This window comes from Oncorhynchus kisutch, linkage group LG15 (genome assembly GCF_002021735.2).
Source record: "Oncorhynchus kisutch isolate 150728-3 linkage group LG15, Okis_V2, whole genome shotgun sequence".
Lineage (NCBI taxonomy): Eukaryota > Metazoa > Chordata > Actinopteri > Salmoniformes > Salmonidae > Oncorhynchus > Oncorhynchus kisutch.
Genome location: NC_034188.2, coordinates 34,235,843 through 34,253,119, shown reverse-complemented (window position 1 = coordinate 34,253,119; position 17,277 = coordinate 34,235,843). Strand labels below are relative to the sequence as shown.

The window sequence follows — 17,277 nt, the reverse complement described above, 5'->3', positions numbered from 1 at the left end:
GAGGGTCAAAACACATTGTGGCTTGGAGGTTCCATCCTTGCCTCCCTGTCCTCGTTCTAGTCACTTCGGATTCGAGAGGAATCAGGCCCTTTTCCTCGAAGTTTTTTCAGAAAATAATGCTATAAATTGTACCATTTAACAAGACAGAGCTCTGTTCATAATGCCTTATTAACACGGAACACACCGGCTGCGCGCGCGCTATCGTGCATACATGTATTTTGTCCACCCACAACAAACGCGATCACAACACGCAGGTTAAAATATCAAAAACTCTGAACCAATGACAATTTGGGGACAGGTAGAAAAGCATTGAACATGTATGGCAATTTAACTAGTTAGCTTGCACTGGCTAGCTAATTTGTCCTACTTAGCTAGCTTGCTGTTGCTTTGCGAATTTGTCCTTGGATATAAACATTTGTTATTTTACCTGAAATGCACAAGGTCCTCTACTCCGACAATTAATCCACACATAAAACAGCCAACAGAATCGTTTCTAGTCATCTCTCCTATTTCCAGGCTTTTTCATCTTTGAATTTATATGGTGATTGGCATCTACACTTTTACCACAACAACCTGCAAAACAGTTAGTCTTTCAATCACGTGGGTATAACCAGGGTACCTGCTTCTATAAACCAATGAGGAGATGGGAGAGGCAGGACTTGCAGCACGATCTGCGTCAGATATAGAAAGGACTTCTATTTTAGCCCTTGGCATTGCAGATGGGTGCAATAATTGAATAACATGGATTTCTACATTTATTTTGGGATACACGCGACGTGTCCGGTCTGGTCAGCATGTTAGTCGTACAAGAATGACAAGAGATCCAGTATACATCTTTATTAATAGGATACGTTTAGAATAGGATGATTATTGCTTTACAGTTCAAAAAAAGAAAACAGTGATGACAAAAAGCTACTTCAGAATACTCAGCTTCCACTTGACACCATTTCTCATTTTTGGGGTTGGTGGGGTCTCTGAATCTGCAAAAAGGAAGAGCATATTTTATTAATAAAACTAAAAAAGGGAATTAGAACATTTTAGCACCTAGTATTGCTAAACAAATAAGTAAATACTATGTTTTCAATAGCAATAGATAGGAATACTACTAAAACTGACCTTGGGTTGCTGAGGGTCTTGGCTGTTGAAATGAAGCCATGATGCTGTTGGCTGTGGAGTTAGGACCTGTGATCTGAAGAACAAAATGGAAACAGGTTAAATTAACTCTAAGAACAAGTCCTTGTGTGTGTGTGTGTGTGTGTGTGTGTCTCACCGGTGCCTGGGTCTGCTGAAGACCCTCCTGCCACACCTCGGGAAGGGCCACCTCTATCATCTGGAGAGCCTCCCCATAGGCATGTTGCAACCTCCCCGCCTGTCCGTCAAACTGGAACAGCACCAGGGCCTTCAGCAGGCTGTGCACCTCTTCTGCAGGGGTGGAACAAAACAATGTAAATCACACAGGAGCTGCCCACACCACTCTACCGTTTAAGTAGCACTATAACAAACATGAATGAGACGATTAAAAACTACTCCAACCAGGTAACTGTAATTCCATTGAGGACTTCAGAGAAAATCATTGTGTGAGAGTAGGTCACAGGGATGAAAGAGAGAGAGAGAAATAAAGTGGGAAGGGTTAAGGATGTGCATCTCCCACCTCTCATCTTGTCCACAGAGTGGATGATCTCTGCCAGGGCATGCAGCAGGGCCATGTCCTCTAGGGGGGTCCCTTCCTTCAGACTCAGCTTCTTGCGCTCGGCCTTCCGGCGATTCTTAGACGACCTCCTGAGAGACAGAGGTCAGTTCCTATCTCATAGTGCTGACACCTTACTCCTAAACCCACATCTAACCCCACTAGGTATTTCATGTCATTTACAGTGCCTTGCGAAAGTATTCGGCCCCCTTGAACTTTGCGACCTTTTGCCACATTTCAGGCTTCAAACATAAAGATATAAAACTGTATTTTTTTGTGAAGAATCAACAACAAGTGGGACACAATCATGAAGTGGAACGACATTTATTGGATATTTCAAACTTTTTTAACAAATCAAAAACTGAAAAATTGGGCGTGCAAAATTATTCAGCCCCTTTACTTTCAGTGCAGCAAACTCTCTCCAGAAGTTCAGTGAGGATCTCTGAATGATCCAATGTTGACCTAAATGACTAATGATGATAAATACAATCCACCTGTGTGTAAACAAGTCTCGTATAAATGCACCTGCACTGTGATAGTCTCAGAGGTCCGTTAAAAGCGCAGAGAGCATCATGAAGAACAAGGAACACACCAGGCAGGTCCGAGATACTGTTGTGAAGAAGTTTAAAGCCGGATTTGGATACAAAAAGATTTCCCAAGCTTTAAACATCCCAAGGAGCACTGTGCAAGCGATAATATTGAAATGGAAGGAGTATCAGACCACTGCAAATCTACCAAGACCTGGCCGTCCCTCTAAACTTTCAGCTCATACAAGGAGAAGACTGATCAGAGATGCAGCCAAGAGGCCCATGATCACTCTGGATGAACTGCAGAGATCTACAGCTGAGGTGGGAGACTCTGTCCATAGGACAACAATCAGTCATATATTGCATATCTGGCCTTTATGGAAGAGTGGCAAGAAGAAAGCCATTTCTTAAAGATATCCATAAAAAGTGTCGTTTAAAGTTTGCCACAAGCCACCTGGGAGACACACCAAACATGTGGAAGAAGGTGCTCTGGTCAGATGAAACCAAAATTGAACTTTTTGGCAACAATGCAAAACGTTATGTTTGGCGTAAAAGCAACACAGCTCATCGCCCTGGACACACCATTGATGGGAAGATGGATGGAGCCAAATACAGGACCATTCTGGAAGAAAACCTGATGGAGTCTGCAAAAGACCTGAGACTGGGACGGAGATTTGTCTTCCAACAAGACAACGATCCAAAACATAAAGCAAAATCTACAATGGAATGGTTAAAAAATAAACATATCCAGGTGTTAGAATGGCCAAGTCCAGACCTGAATCCAATCGAGAATCTGTGGAAAGAACTGAAAACTGCTGTTCGCAAATGCTCTCCATCCAACCTCACTGAGCTCGAGCTGTTTTGCAAGGAGGAATGGGAAAAAAAATTCAGTCTCTCGATGTGCAAAACTGATAGAGACATACCCCAAGCGACTTACAGCTGTAATCGCAGCAAAAGGTGGCGCTACAAAGTAACTTAACTTAAGGGGCTGAATAATTTTGCACGCCCAATTTCAGTTTTTGATTTGTTAAAAAAGTTTGAAATATCCAATAAATGTCGTTCTACTTCATGATTGTGTCCCATTTGTTGTTGATTCTTCACAAAAAAAATACAGTTTTATATCTTTATGTTTGAAGCCTGAAATGTGGCAAAAGGTCACAAAGTTCAAGGGGGCTGAATACTTTCGCAAGGCACTGTATACAAATGTGTAAAATGCTGACTCACGAGGAGATGCGGGAGTTACTATGCGAGTACTTGGAGCCAGCATGGCTGCCTGTCATCACACTACTGGCCTCTGAGTAGAGCTCTGCCTCCGGACAGTCTGGGACATCCTCATCTAGAAAGAGAGATGGAGAGACAGAACAAGAGAAAGGGAGAAACAAAGCGAGAGAGACAGGTCAATGTAACATGGAAAAGCCAAATTGTCAGAGCCTTAAAACTACTATAAACTGTATACTTGCGTAAGTAACGCAACAATTAATGGTTTACCCAGTAACTCCAGCCTGGCTTTTTCCTTAAGCTCCCGTACCACGGACAGACGGGTTTTGTGACGAGTGAACATCGCCTTCTGAGCTTCCAGGTAAGAGGCCTGAGAACTACATGCTAAAGACAGTGTTGATAAAAACAATGCATATACATTTGGTGCCATAAAGATGACCTATATAACAAAAATATTGCACATCGAAATATCATGAGCACTTTGTCATGCAAAATGGGGGTTTACCTTCCAAGAGAGCTGGTTTGAAGTTCGTTTCAATTATGTCTTGTCTGTTGTACAAATACACCTAGAACAGACAAAAGAGAATGTCATTTTGTCTTGGTTTGGGAAATGTTTGAAGAGCGTGTTGAACGATGGAGGCCATCTTGTTAACTCACCAATCGAAGTGCTTCTTCCCAGACTGCACCTGTGATCAGAGCTGAGATGGCCTCCTCACAGTCCTTGGCATACCGCTCCAACAATATGGCCGCCTCCGTATATCTTCTGAGCTCTATCAGTTTCTCTGAAATGATAAGGGGGAAATATGAAACCAAATGAGCAGCACATATTGAATATCACAGCAACTTTAAAGACTTGATGGTGGAGCTGTGAGGCGCAGAGTAGCCACTGTACCTGCCAGGTCCCTGGCCAGCAATGCCAGCTGGTCGGATGGCAGGGGGATCTGCTCTGCCACACAGAGGGCGTTCCTCCAGCTGGCACTGCCCACAAAGGCCTGGAGGGCGCGGGTCGCCTCGCCGCAGCGCCACAGCAACAACCCTGCCTGCTCCGCCTGCTGCTGCTCCACCAGGTACTCGGCGTAGGCACAGCTCAGCGCCTGGACAGAGGTTAGAGGTCAGAGACATAACAGTAGCACATAGTGAGGCTACTTATTTATTAAAATGTGCATTACCTTGTACTGAGGGCTGTCTGTTGGGTAGAGACCCAGGGCTTCACTATACAGCCTCTGGTCCTTCACCAGATTCAGGGACTCGGTGAAGTGCTCCTCACCTGGCACAAAACACAACACCCAGTTTAGGTAATTCATTTCAAATTATGAATTGTCCTCTTGATAACATGCTGAGATGACCATGGCAGGACACACTCACCACACTTGCTGAGGTGATGCAAGGCCTTCCTGTATCTCTTGAGGTGTTTGTCGATGGAATAGCGCTGGTAGTTGGGCTCTAGAGTCTTCAGCATGTTCAGGAAGGGAAGGTACTCTTTGGGGTCCTTGAATGTTTTGGAAGGCAAAGGAGAATCAGAGACGTCAGACGTCAGCCCTAGGACCATGCCTCAGGACTACCTGGCATGATAACTCCTTGCTGTCCCCAGTCCACCTGGCCGTGCTGCTGCTCCAGTTTCAACTGTTCTGCCTGCGGCTATGGAACCCTGACCTGTTCACCGGACGTGCTACCTGTCCCAGACCTGCTGTTTTCAACTCTCTAAAGACAGCAGGAGCGGTAGAGATACTCTGAATGATCGGCTTTGAAAAGCCAACTGACATTTACTCCTGAGGTGCTGACTTGCTGCACCCTCGACAACTACTGTGATTATTATTATTTGACCATGCTGGTCATTTATGAACATTTGAACATCTTGGCCATGTTCTGTTATAATCTCCAACCGGCACAGCCAGAACAGGACTGGCCACCCCTCATAGCCTGGTTCCTCTCTAGGTTTCTTCCTAGGTTTTGGCCTTTCTAGGGAGTTTTTCCTAGCCACCGTGCTTCTACACCTGCATTGCTGTTTGGGGTTTTAGGCTGGGTTTCTGTACAGCACTTTGAGATATCAGCTGATGTAAGGGCTATATAAATACATTTGATTTGAATCAAATTGCTTTAATACCCATAAAAATGGATGTAAGTAGCACAGTTGTTTCTCTATTTGCAGTGAACGCCCAGTCGTCCACCAAAGTTTCTGCAGCAATGGCTTCGTCACGGTAACTATATTAGGTACTGTTCTGTACAGTGAAGTACTATTCGACTGTCACTCACCTTTTGGGACTTCTCGGCCACCATGAGGACCAAGTCAAAGTCGTAGGTGCCCAGAGAGTGTTCATACAGCTCGTTGACATTGACCAAGAACAAGAGGTACTTCAGAGCCTCCTCCGCACTCACTGCGTTGGCAGCACTGGTTGGGTTCACTATAAATACACATGTTACAAACACAGATTTCAGATATCTTGATAACAATTCCTTGTTCGTCTGGCTGATCTGCTCACGTCCGTTTTACCTCGAAGCTCGTGGACTTTCTGCAGGGCAACCTCCAGCTCAGGAACAGTCTTCTTCACGTGTGACGTCAAAATAGACAGACAGTACCTGAGGATGACAATGACAATATTATTCTCTCAATCAAGAATCTTGTAAAAGAAACATGATTCAAGTGCAATACTAAACTCAGCAACAAAAAAAAGAAACTCTCACTGTCAACTGCGTTTATTTTCAGCAAACTTAACATGTGTAAATATTTGTATGAACATAACAAGATTCAACAACTGAGACATACACTGAACAAGTTCCACATACATGTGACCCTGAACAAAGGGGGGGGTCAAAAATCAAAAGTAACAGTCAGTATCTGGTGGCCACCAACTGCATTAAGTACTGCAGTGCATCTCCTCTTGGACTGTACCAGATTTGCCCGTTATTGCTGTGAGATGTTACCCCACTCTTCCACCAAGGCAAGTTCCCAGACATTTCCGGGGGGGGGGGGGTGGCCCTAGCCCTCACCCTCCGATCCAACAGGTCCCAGATGTGCTCAATGGGATTGAGATCCGGGCTCTTTGCTGGCCATGGCAGAACACTGACATTCCTGTCTTGCAGAAAATCACACACAGAACGAGCAGTATGGCTGGTGGCATTGTCATGCTGGAGGGTCATAACAGGATGAGCTTATGCGCTTGCAGGAAGGGTACCACATGAGGGAGGAGAATGTCTTCCCTGTAACGCACAGCGTTGAGATTGGCTGCAATGACAACAAGTGCAGTCAGATGATGCTGTGACACACCGCCCCAGACCATGACGGACCCCCCAAATCGATCCGGCTTCAGTGACTCGTCAGTGAAGAGCACTTATTGCCAGTCCTGTCTGGTCCAGCAATGGTGGGTTTGTGCCCATAGGCGACGTTGTTGCCAGTGATGTCTGGTGAGGACCTGCCTTACAACAGATATACAAGCCCTCAGTCCAGCCTATTGTGGACAGTCTGAGCACTGATGGAGGGATTGTGCGTTCCTGGTGTAACTCGGGCAGTTGTTGTCCCGCAGGTGTGATGTTCGGATGTACCGATCCTGTGCAGGTGTTGTTACAAGTGTTCTGCCACTGTAAGGACGATCAGCTGTCCGTCCTGTCTCCCTGTAGCGCTGTCTTAGTCGTCTCACAGGACAGACATTGCAATTTATTGCCCTGACCACATCTGCAGTCCTCATGCATGCCTAAGGCACATTCATGCAGATGAGCAGGGACCCTGAGCATCTTTCTTTTGGTGTTTTTCAGAGTCAGTAGAAAGGCCTCTTTAGTGTCCTAAGTTTTCATAACTGTGACCTTAATTGCCTACCGTCTGTAAGCTGTTAGTGTCTTAACAACCGTTCCACAGGTGCATGTTCATTAATCGTTTATGGTTCATTGAACAAGCATGGGAAACAGTGTTTAAACCCTTTACAATGAAGATCTGTGAAGTTATTTGGATGTTTACGAATTATCTTTGAAAGACAGGGTCCTGAAAAGGGGACGTTTCTTTTTTTGCTGAGTTTAGTTAAAACGCTCTGTAAATAGTGCAATACAAAGCAAATGTTATTTGTTTTCAATGACAAAAAGGATAAGGATAACCTGTATCAAGAGCACACTCACTTATGCTGGTCCATAGATTCCATGGTGCAGCGTAACGCATCACAGACAATATCCACCTTTTTCCCACAAGCCGCAGGGGCTGACTGTCCTGTAGTGTTCACTGGACAAGGGTACATTGTTGTAGTGGTATCTTCCTCCCTGAAAAAGGACAAAATAAATACATACTGAAACAAATGACAATTTCCTAAAATACATTACAAATGGGCATCATTTTGTCATTGTTGTAGAAAAAAACAAAAGGCTGAACGTTCTTACTTGAGCTCTGTGAGGAACAGGTTGATGTGATTGATAGAGTCCAGCTGTCTCAGGAAAGTCTCCACGCTCTCTAAAAACACCTGCCCGAAAGCATACACAGTCTTGTTGCATGTGCCATTCTACACCAGAAGGTCACAGACAGGTTAATTGAAGAAAAAGAAGAAGCGACCTGGTTGTGCGTTCACCCACCTTGGGGTTGTGGTCGTAGATCAGGTTGAGGTTGATCCGCAGCTTCCTCATGCACTCAAAGGCCTCTCGGAACCTCTGACTGTCCAGCCACTTTCGGAGCTGAGCCAACACCAGTGCTCGATGGCGGATGGTCTCCAGGTTACCGCGAGGCATCTGCAGACACGCATCCAACGTGCTCAAAAATCAACACGACCAGAGACGTAGAGCTAAGCATTATGGGTAATAGCGATGATGTAACCTGGGTTTTTAATTTGTTTTATGACAGACGGAACAGTTCAGACCTGTAGGATGAGCCTGGTGTCCTGGGGGACCACAGTGACGATTCTGGAGCCCCTCTCTATCCTGCGGAGAGTCTCGTCATTCTGGTCATTCTGATTCTGACCTCCGTCGGCAGCCAAGGCCACCTGCAGCCCTTTGACAGTGAGCGTGGTGAGTCGGAAGCAGCGGCAAGTGTGCGAGTGTGTGGTGAGCAGCAGGAAGTCGTCGTAGACCACGAAGGAGGAAACGTTGGAGGCCACCTGTGGATGACGAACAGAGGGAGGCAATGGCACCATCAGGTTGGTTAATAAAGTTAAATGTTTTTAATGAATATGACATTGAGTGCCACACTCACTGCAGCTCATTCATTCAAGTAAGAGGTATTTCCATCCATCACAATGATAACTCTGCCTTTGTGCTGAATCACCAAGGCAAAACAATAGACATACCTCTGTCTCACCAACAAACAGGTGAGATCGGTCCGTAAGCCCTAACAGATGCTCCTGTTGACATTACCAAAAAAAATAAAAAATCCCCTTGATTAGAGACCAGGAGGTAGGTACTTTTGGCACAATCAAAATGATCAAATCACCAAAATATAGCAATATTGCCATTTTCTGTGAGAACAGTATTCAGATAGTTTCCTTACCTCTTCTATGGTAAAGAGGGCCGTCTGCACACAGGGATCTGGGAAGTTGATTCTGCAGCCTGTTGAGTCCTGCCACTCCACCACACTAGGTTTCAAAGAGTCTGGGGACACCACGCACAGATCAAATTTGAATATTTTTTTGTATAATTATTATAATAATTTTTTTACATACAGGGCTGTTCAAGCTGGAGACGTAAAAGACATCATGATCGAACTCTGCAAGTAAGTCTACAAGCAATATTCTCATAACCCAGGAAGTAGTCGTTACTCACCCCAGAGGAACTTCCTGATCTGGCCGTCCTCCAGCTGCAGCGCCACCGTGCCCGTCTTGGAGCTGTGACACATGCTGATCACGTGACCTTCAACCTCCACATGTGACCTGGGTATATAGAACAGTTAGGGGGACATTTGACAGCACATATGTTGTGTTGTTGTCGTCAACTACAATTCCTCCTTACCTGATCTCCAGGGTTGGCTGGGGGCCCTGGGCCTCTGAGGGTCCCAGGATGAGCATATTGGACTGGGACGGCCCGTCTGTACAGGCCCCCACCCCCAGGAACACATCCTCTCTCAGCCACAGCAGCAGACGCAGAGCCAGGGGTTCCTCCTGATCCACCGCAACCCTGCAACACAGCCACAATGTTAGGGCGCAATACAACGTTAGTGTGAGGGTCATAATAGAAAAAGCTTTGGATGAATGACTGTCCTGATTGTACCTGTAGGTTGTCTTTAGCTGAGGGGCGTGTGTGACAGATCGGAATCCTCCCAATCCAGCTGCAGGCTCACTCAGTTTCTCAGTACCTGAACACATAACCAGACTTTATGTCTTTAGCCCTGGCCTACTAACTGTTAGCTTGTTAGCACAGGCCTGCTAACTGTCTGAATCGCCGCGTCCCCAGCCAGCCCAAGCACTCACTGGACCCATATTTACTTTCAATCTCTTTTCGATTTTTTTATTTGATTATACCTTCCGGTAACCTGCCTCACCCAATGTGATACGGAATCGCTATTATTTTTAATTTTTAGAACACATTCAAGAACCTCCAGAAGCTAACCAGCTACTAGCTACAAGCTATTTAGTCATTGTTAGCCACTGCTAGCGGCTTTTACCTTCTGCACAGCCAGCCAGTTTTTTTTTACCTGGATAATACTCGCCAGTCTAGCTTCCCTGCCCCATCCACCACTGCCCCCCTGGACACTGATCACTTGGCTACATAGCTGATGCATGCTGGACTGGTACTCCATTCTGCTTGTTTATGTTTTATCTGTCGGCCCCAGCCGCACTCAGGCTCTGTGTGTAGTTAATCCGACCCTCCCTGCCTAGTCAACGCCATTTTACCTGCTGTTGTTGTGCTAGCTGATTAGCTGTTGTCTTACCTACTGTTTTAGCTAGCTCTCCCAATTCAACACCTGTGATTACTGTATGCCTCGCTGTATGTCTCTATCAAATGTCAATATGCCTTGTATACTGTTGTTCAGGTTAGTTATCATTGTTTTAGTTTACAATGGAGCCCCTAGTTCCACTCTTCATACCCCTGATACCTCCTTTGTACCACCTCCCACACATGCAGTGACCTCACCCATTACAACCAGCATGTCCAGAGATACAACCTCTCTCATCATCACCCAGTGCCTGGGCTTACCTCCGCTGTACCCGCACCCCACCATACCCCTGTCTGCGCATTATGCCCTGAATATATTCTACCATGCCCAGAAATCTGCTCCTTTTATTCTCTGTCCCCAACGCTCTAGGCGACCAGTTTTGATAGCCTTTAGCCGCACCCTCATACTACTCCTCCTCTGTTTCCGCAGGTGATGTGGAGGTAAGCCCAGGCCCTGCATGTCCCCAGGCAGCACCCTCATTTGTTGACCTCTGTGATCGAAAAAGCCTTGGTTTCATGCATGTCAACATCAGAAGCCTCCTCCCTAAGTTTGTTTTACTCACTGCTTTAGCACACTCTGCTAACCCTGATGTCCTTGCCGTGTCTGAATCCTGGCTCAGGAAGGCCACCAAAAATTCTGAGATTTCCATACCCAACTATAACATTTTCCGTCAAGATAGAACTGCCAAAGGGGGAGGAGTTGCAGTCTACTGCAGAGAGAGCCTGCAAAGTAATGTCATACTTTCCAGGTCCATACCCAAACAATTCGAACTACTAATTTTAAAAATGACTCTCTCTAGAAATAAGTCTCTCACTGTTGCCGCCTGCTACCGACCCCCCCTCAGCTCCCAGCTGTGCCCTGGACACCATTTGTGAATTGATCGCCCCCCATCTAGCTTCAGAGTTTGTTCTGTTAGGTGACCTAAACTGGGATATGCTTAACACCCCGCCAGTCCTACAATCTAAGCTAGATGCCCTCAATCTCACACAAATCATCAAGGAACCCACCAGGTACAACCCTAAATCTGTAAACAAGGGCACCCTCATAGACGTCATCCTGACCAACTGGCCCTCCAAATACACCTCCGCTGTCTTCAACCAGGATCTCAGCAATCACTGCCTCATTGCCTGTATCCGCTACAGAGCCGCAGTCAAACGAACACCCCTCATCACTGTCAAACGCTCCCTAAAACACTTCTGTGAGCAGGCCTTTCTAATCGACCTGGCCCGGGTATCCTGGAAGGACATTGACCTCTTCCCATCAGTTGAGGATGCCTGGTAATTCTTTAAAAGTAACTTCCTCACCATTTTAGATAAGCATGCTCCGTTCAAAAAATGCAGAACTAAGAACAGATATAGCCCTTGGTTCACTCCAGACCTGACTGCCCTCGACCAGCACAAAAACATCCTGTGGCGGACTGCAATAGCATCGAATAGTCCCCGTGATATGCAACTGTTCAGGGAAGTCCGGAACCAATACACGCAGTCAGTCAGGAAAGCTAAGGCCAGCTTCTTCAGGCAGAAGTTTGCATCCTGTAGCTCCAACTCCAAAAAGTTCTGGGACACTGTGAAGTCCATGGAGAACAAGAGCACCTCCTCCCAGCTGCCCACTGCACTGAGGCTAGGTAACACGGTCACCACCGATAAATCCATGATTATCGAAAACTTCAACAAGCATTTCTCAACGGCTGGCCATGCCTTCCGCCTGGCTACTCCAACCTCGGCCAACAGCTCCGCCTCCCCCGCAGCTACTCGCCCAAGCCTCTCCAGGTTCTCCTTTACCCAAATCCAGATAGCAGATGTTCTGAAAGAGCTGCAAAACCTGGACCCGTACAAATCAGCTGGGCTTGACAATCTGGACCCTCTATTTCTGAAACTATCCGCCGCCATTGTCGCAACCCCTATTACCAGCCTGTTCAACCTCTCTTTCATATCGTCTGAGATCCCCAAGGATTGGAAAGCTGCCGCAGTCATCCCCCTCTTCAAAGGGGGAGACACCCTGGACCCAAACTGTTACAGACCTATATCCATCCTGCCCTGCCTAGCTAAGGTCTTCGATAGCCAAGTCAACAAACAGGTCACTGACCATCTCAAATCCCACCGTACCTTCTCCGCTGTGCAATCTGGTTTCCGAGCCGGTCACGGGTGCACCTCAGCCACGCTCAAGGTACTAAACGATATCATAACCGCCATCGATAAAAGACAGTACTGTGCAGCCGTCTTCATCGACCTTGCCAAGGCTTTCGACTCTGTCAATCACCATATTCTTATCGGCAGACTCAGTAGCCTCGGTTTTTCGAATGACTGCTGTGCCTGGTTCACCAACTACTTTGCAGACAGAGTTCAGTGTGTCAAATCGGAGGGCATTCTGTCCGGTCCTCTGGCAGTCTCTATGGGGGTGCCACAAGGTTAAATTCTCGGGCCGACTCTTTTCTCTGTGTATATCAATGATGTTGCTCTTGCTGCGGGCGATTCCCTGATCCACCTCTACCTAGCATCACCACCCTGGATGGTTCCGACCTTGAATATGTGGACATCTATAAGTACCTAGGTGTCTGGCTAGACTGTAAACTCTCCTTCCAGACTCATATCAAACATCTCCAATCGAAAATCAAATCTAGAGTCGGCTTTCTATTCCGCAACAAAGCCTCCTTCACTCATGCCGCCAAACTTACCCTAGTAAAACTGACTATCCTACCGATCCTCGACTTTGGAGACGCCATCTACAAAATAGCTTCCAACACTCTACTCAGCAAACTGGATGCAGTTTATCACAGTGCCATCCGTTTTGTCACTAAAGCACCTTATATCACCCACCACTGCGACCTGTATGCTCTAGTCGGCTGGCCCTCGCTACATATTCGTTGCCAGACCCACTGGCTCCAGGTCATCTACAAGTCCATGCTAGGTAAAGCTCCGCCTTATCTCAGTTCACTGGTCACGATGGCAACACCCACCCGTAGCACGCGCTCCAGCAGGTGTATCTCACTGATCATCCCTAAAGCCAACACCTCATTTGGCTGCCTTTCGTTCCAGTTCTCTGCTGCCTGTGACTGGAACGGATTGCAGAAATCGCTGAAGTTGGAGACTTTTATCTCCCTCACCAACTTCAGACATCTGCTATCTGAGCAGCTAGCCGATCGCTGCAGTTGTACATAGTCTATCGGTAAATGGCCCATCCATTTTTACCTACCTCATCCCCATACTGTTTTTATTTATTTACTTTTCTGCTCTTTTGCACACCAATATCTCTACCTGTACATGACCATCTGATCATTTATCACTCCAGTGTTAATCTGCAAAATCGTAATTATTCGCCTACCTCCTCATGCCTTTTGCACACAATGTATATAGACTCTCTTTTTTTCTACTGTGTTATTGACTTGTTAATTGTCTACTCCATGTGTAACTGTGTTGTCTGTTCACACTGCTATGCTTTATCTTGGCCAGGTCGCAGTTGCAAATGAGAACTTGTTCTCAACTAGCCTACCTGGTTAAATAAAAAAATAAAAAAATGTAACCAGTACCTGTCTTAATGAATTAATAGCAGTGTGAGTGGGAAAAGAGATGTCGAGGAAAAAGCAGCCATGGAGATACATGTATCAAGGGATTAGGGGCGAAGAGAGAGAGAAGAGTAATGGCTGAGAAATAAGAGGAAACTTCAGGTGGCTCACCTTGGCCGTAGACAGAGATGTGTCCGTCGGCTGTGAGCGCTGCCAGCTCATTGGTCCTCTGGCGCTGGAAGGTCACCAGGTTGACGGGGGCGGGCAGCTGAAGGTCGTAGGCACACATGGGCGGGGGCACCACACACTGACGAAACGTTGACACGAGGAGCTTGTCTACAAAACAGAGGCAATCAGACAAACTCGATGCGTTTTAGATGCTCCATATCTCCCCTGCTCTAATTCATTGGCCCTTCATGAATACTTTTCTTTTTTTTAAAGGCACATTTCCTTTCTTCCTGTCCTTGAGGAAATCACTGATCTGACACAGTACTGTTTGTGAAAGCAATGGGGTTGGAAACCAAGTCTTCATCTATCCACTCACTTATATATCAGTGATCTGTCAAAGATTACTACAAACAAGGTCCGTGTCTGACTGACTCACCGCCGTCGATCACGGCCACGTTGGCGTTGTCATGCCCGTCCTCCCCGTGGCTGCGGTCGGTGCTCCAGCCCCAGTCGTAGTTCAGGCTGACCCAGCCTCGGGTCACAAGGTGCAGCCGCAGGGGCCTCTCAGGATCCCAGCTCACGTAGGCTGGTGCCCTCTGGGGGTTGCTGCCGAAGTACAGGTTCTGCTTCAGGTACCAGTGGTAGTTACCTACTGTCCACAGCTGAACTGGAGGAGGGACGGTGAGGGAGTGAGGCAGGGGTCAAAAAAAGCTATGCCACGGTTGGCTTCATCCTTGATACTACAATGTATGCTGAACGTCCCTCCGGATCAGTTCAACACATTAGAACATCTACTTGGTAAAAAGGCAACAAATTGACTGAAAGACAATTTGATTAACCAATGTTATAAATGTAAGAAATAATATTGGGAGTAATGGGTAGAGTATCTTACTGTATGTGTTGACTTGACCCCCCTCTCCCGGTGTCATGTCCTCCAGCCACACAGCCAACACAGTCGAGTCACTGTTCCATAGCAGCTCCTTCACCTGCAACAGTCACACAGATCTAGGATCAGTTGCCCTCCCCAAATCCCATCCATTAAGAAAATGCTAAACTGATCTTAGATCAGTGTGTATAGTATTTGTGTGACCGTCACCTACCTTGACCTGTTCTTTGCCAAAGGGCAGGGTGAAGTCGCCGTGTAGGAGGCCGTTCTTCTCCATAAACACCACACTGTGCTTGTTAGGATGACGCTGTGTGGCCGCTATCAAACTACCTGACGGTCTGAAACAAGGCATTGGTTTCAATGTAGCTCACACGCAAACCATGTTGTGATATTCATTGTATTTGAGTTACCTAATCCCTAAATTATAATACAACAAGGTACTCAAAGATGAAGGATTCTCCACAGAAATCTTACTTCCAACACAGTGACTGCTCCAGACCGTTGACGGTTTCACTTGTCGACTGTAAGACACACTCTCTGTTCCACACTCTGACCTTCCTGGCACCTGAAACACCACACATATGCAATGCATGTGATACCAACACAATCTACAGTATTTATCGTTTTACAGAAATTGTTTCACTTTCACTCCTTAGAGTTTGTGAAAAACATTGATTCTCACCAGTCAGGGGGCAAACTGAGCTCACAGCGAAGAGCTGCCCGTCTCCTCTCCACGTCACCCTCGGCCTGCGGTCGTCCCACGACATGGCCGGCTGCACCTCCTGTCACAGAGACAGAGAGAGACACAGAGAGAGAGAGAGAGGAGGGACAGAGACCTTCATCAAATAGTGTTCAACTGCTCTTTTTAGGGTGAAGGGTGAATAATACTCCTTACTATAGTCTTCCTCTGGGCAGCGTGCTTTCCCTCTGAGCCATGGAACTGTGTCTCTTTCTTCCCCCAGCCCACTGTGATAAACTTCCCTAAAACACATAAAAAGGTGTGTCAGTCAACCATATGCGTCGTGTACATACAGAGATTTCACATTGTGGCCCCATCTTAATGTAATTTGATCACTTACCCTCTCCAAAGTCATCCTGATGGATCCCAACCTCTGTGATGGGTTCAAAGTTTTTGGTCATCATGATAATGGTGTCCTGACCTGAAAGGTTTCAAGAAAGAGAGCATGACTTCCGATGGCTCATGATAGACCCCATGAACAATAGACTATTCAATAAATGACCATCATCTAGAGGTGGTTGGTATACTGACCAGTGGTGAGAGTGACCAGCTCCTGGTCCGGGCTCCAGCTCATGGCTGACAGACCACTGTCCACACTGCCCACACACTCCAGCTGAGATGGACACCCACACACATGTGAAAACAGAGGCAGAAAAAGACCTGTTATGAGTGCAATCTTATGTCATTTCAATAAACAGGGTTACTACTTCAAATCTTAATACCTGGTTAGTGTTGAGATTGTAGAGAATGACATCACCAGTGGCTGTTGCCACACACACAGACTCCTGGTCTGGTAAGTCTTGGATACCAACAACTGTCCCACCGCCATCCTCTGGAAGATAGCGCTCAACTGTCAACGACACCTCATTCACCACCTGAACATGATGGGTATAGGAATAGTTGAATACAGTGTGTTAGTGAGGGGCTGGAACAAAAACCTGCACCCTGTGGCTCTCCAGGACTAGGATTGGAGAACACTTCGATGCGTAAAGTACCTGGCCAGCTCGTGTGTCCAACTCTGTGACGGAGTATTCTGAAGCGATGAGCAAGGTGCCTGTGTCCGTCCGAACAGTGAAACATTGCGGCGTGCCCGGGCCTTGCAGCTTCAAGCAACGAAGGCTCTTCAGCAACCTCAAGTTGCGCATCCCACACACAAATCCGATTTACCTATACGCAGATTGGGGCAATGAGCTTTAATTAGCATCTGTAGCTAGCAAGCTAGCCAATATGGAAAGGTAGCTAACTAACTTAGCTGTGCGTGCAGGGACAAGCCATGGCATTCAGTGTTAAAGTTCAAATAAAGAAGTTACATGATGTGACACATAGCTAACTAACCTACCTTTGCGTAGCTCCAATAACATTTGCAAGAGCTAACGTTGCTGTATCAACAACAACACACGTGCTGCTGCGCTGTCAAATTATTCACTTTACAACCCTGACGTAAAATGCCGAAATACGAAGAGCCCTCTTTCAATGTCTCCCTCTTCCTGTACGGAGGAAAATTGCGTGACTTTGACGACGGACTAGGTCCAAACCAGCTATTCAAGAGGAAGGGGCTTCGAGACGGATAACTGGGTTCAACATCTGTTTTTCCAGCAAGTGGCTTTTTTTCGCTCACAAAGCGAGGAGTTTTTGTATGAAGTTCATTGAGAGAGTGACGAATTTGTTTAACAACATTGTAATGGCTTAATTTGGTATTTTATTTTATGTAT

General features: G+C 46.4%; 1 protein-coding gene across 1 annotated transcript; it reads right to left on the bottom strand.

Moving 5' to 3' along the window:
- Window positions 1-822: 822 nt before the first annotated feature.
- On the bottom strand, window positions 823-17,254 carry LOC109905229 (elongator complex protein 1-like). The gene is made up of 34 exons (XM_020502497.2): window positions 16,905-17,254; window positions 16,561-16,732; window positions 16,288-16,440; window positions 16,097-16,178; window positions 15,906-15,986; window positions 15,722-15,807; window positions 15,509-15,608; window positions 15,301-15,391; window positions 15,041-15,164; window positions 14,833-14,926; window positions 14,377-14,607; window positions 13,944-14,108; window positions 9,604-9,688; window positions 9,346-9,510; window positions 9,160-9,266; window positions 8,888-8,988; window positions 8,688-8,741; window positions 8,262-8,498; window positions 7,981-8,133; window positions 7,792-7,871; window positions 7,537-7,674; window positions 5,924-6,009; window positions 5,686-5,834; window positions 4,798-4,921; window positions 4,602-4,699; window positions 4,325-4,526; window positions 4,090-4,214; window positions 3,938-3,998; window positions 3,703-3,816; window positions 3,439-3,550; window positions 1,652-1,779; window positions 1,271-1,422; window positions 1,117-1,189; window positions 823-980 (listed from the first exon to the last, which is right to left on the bottom strand). Exons 2-34 carry the CDS (start codon window positions 16,708-16,710, stop codon window positions 913-915), a joined length of 3,969 nt encoding a protein of 1,322 aa, XP_020358086.1. The 5' UTR covers window positions 16,711-16,732; window positions 16,905-17,254; the 3' UTR covers window positions 823-912.
- Between the last annotated feature and the right edge of the window lie 23 nt (window positions 17,255-17,277).

Coding starts and splice junctions, on each gene's coding strand:
- LOC109905229 (XM_020502497.2), bottom strand. CDS start 16,710: ATGCGCAACTTGAGGTTGCTGAAGAGCCTTCGTTGCTTGAAGCTGCAA. Junction 16,179..16,287: donor ACAATCTCAACACTAACCAG/GTATTAAGATTT, acceptor TGTCCATCTCAG/CTGGAGTGTGTGGGCAGTGT. Junction 15,392..15,508: donor CTCAGTTTGCCCCCTGACTG/GTGAGAATCAAT, acceptor GTGGTGTTTCAG/GTGCCAGGAAGGTCAGAGTG.